The 5,867-nt window shown below is 33.0% G+C and overlaps 1 protein-coding gene across 1 annotated transcript in view; it reads left to right on the top strand.

Moving 5' to 3' along the window:
• Nucleotides 1-5,867, top strand: part of ptgfrnb (prostaglandin F2 receptor inhibitor b) — a 69,156-nt gene that overhangs the window by 46,342 nt on the left and 16,947 nt on the right. The window contains exon 6 of the mRNA XM_016440470.1: nucleotides 2,066-2,473. Coding sequence (XP_016295956.1) covers nucleotides 2,066-2,473 — 408 coding nt within the window. The remainder of the gene's footprint in view (nucleotides 1-2,065; nucleotides 2,474-5,867) is intronic.

Below are 5,867 nucleotides of genomic sequence, written 5' to 3'. Positions count from 1 at the left end.
TATATATATATATATATTAATTATTATTATTATTATTGTTGTTGTTGTTGTTATAAACAACAACAACAATAATTTTATTGTTATTAATTTACAAAAATTAAAGGACAAAAGTGAATCAAAATCTTATTGTGAGGTCAAAAGTGAAGCAAATCATATCATTGGGGAGCATAAGTATGCATTTGGATGGTTACTTAATCTTAAAGAATTAGTTCACCCAAAGAAGAAAATGGCAAGACCATGCAACAAGTTTCAGTAAGGCAAACTGCCTTTCTTTGTTTAGTTTGCACTCTATGTGAAATATAGAGTTTGTTTCAGACAAACTAGACACCTGAATATTGCAGCTCAAATGTTCACACTTCTATTTTGGTCTGACATATGACATCTCAGCTCATTGATTTCCTGCATCATTTCTATAATTACCTGAATGGAATAACAATATGCATGGAAGCATTTGCACCGTTTGACTTGATACAGCAACGTCTCTGTAATGGGGAATTACATGAGGAAGTAAAAATGATGCTTTTTGTGTTATATTCTGATGTGTTTTGTGAGCTGCTGGACTGATGCATTTCTCCACAGGGTGCAGTTTATTCTGACATGCTGAACGGTTGTGTTCAAAACTGTTGCTGCATAAAGTTATACAGCTGCAAATGCAGCTATAATGACATCTAAGAACATTTGGCATAATTTTGCCATTTTCTAATATTGTCACTCTTATATCAGGACATTTTTTTATATTCCAAGAGACTTTGCCAATACATTGTCTTATGCAATTCAAGACCAATAACTTTCTTTCAGCGAGAAGACATGGCTCTCTATAGCTGCATGAAAAGCAAATGCAGTGTGTTGCATCATGACCACATTTCTGCATATTGTCTGGATGTCGATCATTCAGAGCTCAAGACTTCTCAGCTATGTTTTATTTAAGTTTCAACTTTATCTTAAAATTGTATCTGAAAATTCATTAGGAAATAAACACAGAGGCCAAATGAGGCCTGAATAAATGCACTTTGGTTTTGAGCACTTGGTATTATTATTATTATTATTATTATTATATCAAAATATGTTCCAAAAACTAGAAATATGATGCAAATCGTATCATGAAGTAGCATAATTATGCTTTTAGATGGTTAATCTATTCTTCTTTTTTTATTTAATTTAACTTAATTTATTTATTTTAATTTTAAATTTATTTGATATAATAATAATAATTATAATCATCATCATGTAATCTGAAAGGGTTTTTTTATTTAATTTGATATAATAATCATCATCAACGCTATCATGTAATCTTAAAAGATTAATTTTTGTTGTAATTTTTTTATTTAACCTTTTTATTTTATTGTGTTCAGTGAATCATTGAACTTTATTGTTTGTTAATATTTAATGTTTATATTGTTTGCAGCAATATAATGAGGATAGCAGCTCAGATCATATTGAGATCAGTGTTATTGTAATATTATTTATATAATATTATATTTGTATTCATATTTTAATATTAATATTATATTAAATAATAAAATGCAAATAAATAACAAAAATAACATTATATTCTATTAAATTAAAATACAAATATTAATATTTTTTGTATTTTTAGATTTCATTTTCATTTCAGTTTTTGTTTTGTAATTTTGCTATGAGCTTTTATGATTTTTATTAGTTTTTGTTCATTTTAAATATTACTGTTTGTTTAATTTGTTTTTATTTCAGTTTTAGTTTGTTTTAGTTCAGTTTTAATTTATTTCCAGTTAGCTTTAGAACTTAAACATGTTTCAGTTAGTTGCCCTAGGTAATGATTCTAACTAATATTTTATTTATTTTATTTTACTATTGAGTTTTATTTGAATCAACAAAATGTTTTTGATAGTTTTAATTTGAGTTAACAATAATATGATGATAACCCTGATTGAGATCTCTGACTTTTAATTGCAGAGCAAAAATAAGCAATTGTGAACTCAGTTTGAGGAGAGAAACCTCACATACAGACATTAAAGTCTCAATTTAATCTCATTGCTGTCTTGGGGACACTATTAATGAGATGTATTTTGTTCTCCTCATTCATTAGGTCCTGTTCTCGGTGTCGTGGCCCGGCGTCTCCGTGAAGCTACGGCTGCTGGCTCCACGTTTGAGATGAGCTGCCAGGCCAACATCCAGAATCTCCCGCCAGGAACTGCCTTCTCAATCCTCATCTTGTCTGAGGAGGCCATCGGGTCACCCAGCCGGAAACTGGCCTCTCTGGGCCCTGAGATGGTTCTTCAGCTGGAGGACTGGGGTGAGCCAGGCCGACAGGACAGCCTGATGCTGGTGAAGACCGGTAAAAGGGACTTCCAGTTCCGGATCCAAGCGGTGCAGGTGACCGATCGTGGGTTTTACTCGTGTGAAATGAAAGCCTGGATGAAGCAGCCCGGGGAAGACTGGGTTGAGATGGCCAAAGGAGTGTCCAATAAGGTTCAGATTGCTTTCACACACAAAGGTACAGAATACAAGATATATTTGGGTGAATCTCACAAAACATGTCCATTTCTACCATTAGAAATACCCCTAGTTCTTTCAGAAATGACATGAAATAGTTTTTTATTAGAATTTTTTGTTGTTTATATAACCTGGGTTTGTCATTTTATTGTGTTTGGTCTATCATTGAATTTTATTTTGTGTTAATATTTCATGTTTATTTTGCTTGTAGAACTATGGGTTTGAGGGTAGTGCATTTCCAAATAAAATTATTAAAATTAGTATGATTATTAATAATAAAATAATAATAATAATAATAATAATAATAATAATAATAACTGTATTATTGTTGTTGTTGTTATTTTTTTATTATTATTTAAATACAATTATTAAAATTATGATTATTATTAATAATAATTAAATAATAATACCAATAATGATAATAATAATAATTATAATTATATTATAATTGTTTATTATTATTATCATTATTATTATTTACAGAAAATCGCATTCAGCAGATTAGAGCAGGGCAATAATGTAGTTCACATTTTGCAAAGAAATAAAAAATCAGGAAGATTGCCATAGTCGAGATTTGCTATATAGTATGTATTGTTTTATGAGAATATATTGTATGTTTGAAAATTAAGTTGGACATAATTATATATCCACCTTCATATAAAGAGTAGAGTGATAATATAATTATGTAGAATAATTTTATGCCAAAAGAAAAAAATTAAGCCATTATCATTAGCTATAAAGTTTATATTGCTTTATTCTCAAATAAAGATGTGTGTGTGTGTGTATATATATATGCAGTTATAATGCAGTTTACATTTTTGGGTGAGATAAACAATCAATAATTTTAGATTTTCTATAGTACATTTAACCTGTTTTTGATATTTTATTGTGTGTGGTGTTGATTTTTTTTTCATTATTTTATTTTATTTCTTATAACACTTTGGGTTTGACAAAAGTGCATTTACAAATTAAAATTGTTATTATTATTAATAATAATGATGATATTATTATTTGTAGCAGTAGTAGTAGTAGTAGTAGTATGACTATTGTTAGTAGTAAAATTATTATTAGTATCATTATGTCACATTTTACCCTGAAATCAAAAGGACAAAAAGTGAAGTAAAACATAATGTGAGGTGGCTGGCGATATCAAGCCCTGACTCTGTTTTATTTTCTTCTCTGTATGTTGTGAGGCTGAAGAGCTCTTAAATGAAGCCCAATTGTAATTTACTCTTTATAAATAACACAAATCCAGAAAGATGAAACAAAAAAATTTAAAGCAAAGGATTATGTGTTTATGAAACACATGTGAATGAAATTAGATTATACTCCAGTTTTAAATGTGCATCTGATTACAGATGTGGCATTACACAAGATTTGTATACTTGTGTATCGGTGCGTTGTCGCCATCTTCTGCCAGTTCTGTTTGTTACCGACCTCACCGGAGCATCACATCAGACCGCCGGTGGGCGAGTCCCGGGTGTGTCTGTCTGCCTGCCTGCGTTCAGGAGAGCACGCTAACAACACCGAGTAGGTAGGGAAATAAAATGCTGGGGAATCGAAAGCCGTGACATCTTCACCACTAGACACTTGTTGTTGTTGTTTTTTTTTTTGCTTTTGGAGGAGGACTGAAGCATGAAGAAACATCACAGCCCCGCGAAGGGACCACTGGAAGTCGCCGTGCCAGACACCGAGGCGACCATACAACAACTGAACAAGTTGCTGTCCAACGGCAGCGGGTTCTACAGCCTTCCAGCACAACATTTCAACGAGGTCTTTCCCAGGATTTACATCGGCAATGCGTAAGTTCTGCGATTTTATGGCGACTTGCGTGCTTCTGATGGCAGGAAAACAATGACAGGAAGCTGCTTTCAAATGCTGGATAAATGTGTTGGTTGTGGCACAGGCTATCCGTATAACGGATAGGTAAATAAACCCTTTCAGTGAATATTAACTGAATCTTTTACAGTGTTCAGGTGCAAAACAACAAACCTGTGAATGGAGCATGCAGCTCTCCGCCTACGAGAACAACCACGAAGCCACAGGAGATTTTGCTAACGTTTAAACAGTGAGTCAGTTTGAGTCGGACTGCAAGAGAAGCTGGTTTTCTCCACGACCGTCCTCTATCGGTACCATCTCGCTATCTCGAGATCACTGGTTACAAAATCGCTTCAGTTCGACCTCAGTCACGTGTTTCTTTGTATTAAACCGTTACTATTACACATTAATTGCATATTTCCTCTATTATACAACGATAAAACAACCTCAAGGGGGTTAAACTAGTAAGTTGTTTTCACGATGCGCTGATTAAAATCCCTGTTGATTCAACAGCACCATTCTTGAAGCAGTTTATGACTTTTAAATCATGTGCTAAAAAATATGTATTTGTGTAATTGTGACAAGTCTGTTTGCATTTGCTGTTTTGAGCTAATCCAGAAGTCTATAAAGGCAGTCAGATTACATTAGCCTACTTATTTTCATATTTCAAAATTTGCATCAGGTTCATCATTACATAGCCTAGTTAGTGATTTGTTCCTGGAATAGCCTACATTTTTAAAGTAACATGCACGGACATATTGCTTTTACATATAAATTGTTTTTGGTGCAGTAAACTAAAAGTATAATAATGTTTTTTTCATTTGAGTGGTACTGGTAGTAATTTGCGGGAAATTCGAGCATGCTGCTGTGTCATTATGTCACGTCTGTAAACATAAAGAAGTTGTAAATTATATTCCAGTTTTATATGTGCATCTGATTACAGATAGCATACGTGGGATTACACAAGATTTGTATTTTAAAGAGAACCAGTTCTAAGGAAGAATAATTTGCTTTTTGGGTAAAAAAATTTAAGAATTTCGTTATATGAAATTTGGATGGCATGACAATTAGAGATTACTGTACAGAAATTGAAATCTACGCTAATACACACTACATACACGTAGTCACACAATGCTGATGTTGTTAACATTAACAATTTGAGAACAGTGTAACAGTAATAATAATTTGCACAGTTTGAAGTGATATGAGCTAATTAACTGATCGTTAGATTTAATCACCATTGGTAGCATGATTTATTGTAATGCTTTTTTCCTCAGCTGGTCAGAACAAAAGTGGCAGACTTGTTACTTACTTGTTCAGATGACAATATATGGTGAACATTCTTATTTGGGTCATATATTCCACGACGTAGGCTAGAATCTGTGATTCCTAAGTACAGAATCCACACCAGTGCGGTGACTGACTGCCACACACTCCTCAAAACATTAGATTCATCCGCGCTGGAGTCGTGCCGGAGCACAACCCACGCAATGAAGATAATTCCGCACACAGCTGCAATTCCAGGTTTCAAACAGAGATGGCGACAAAGAGGCAAAACTTACGGACTGCAGCTTTAA

The sequence above is a fragment of the Sinocyclocheilus anshuiensis genome, unplaced genomic scaffold (genome assembly GCF_001515605.1).
Source record: "Sinocyclocheilus anshuiensis isolate Anshui unplaced genomic scaffold, SAMN03320099.WGS_v1.1 scaffold175, whole genome shotgun sequence".
Taxonomy (NCBI): Eukaryota; Metazoa; Chordata; class Actinopteri; order Cypriniformes; family Cyprinidae; genus Sinocyclocheilus; species Sinocyclocheilus anshuiensis.
This window is presented reverse-complemented; position numbering and strand designations above follow the sequence as displayed.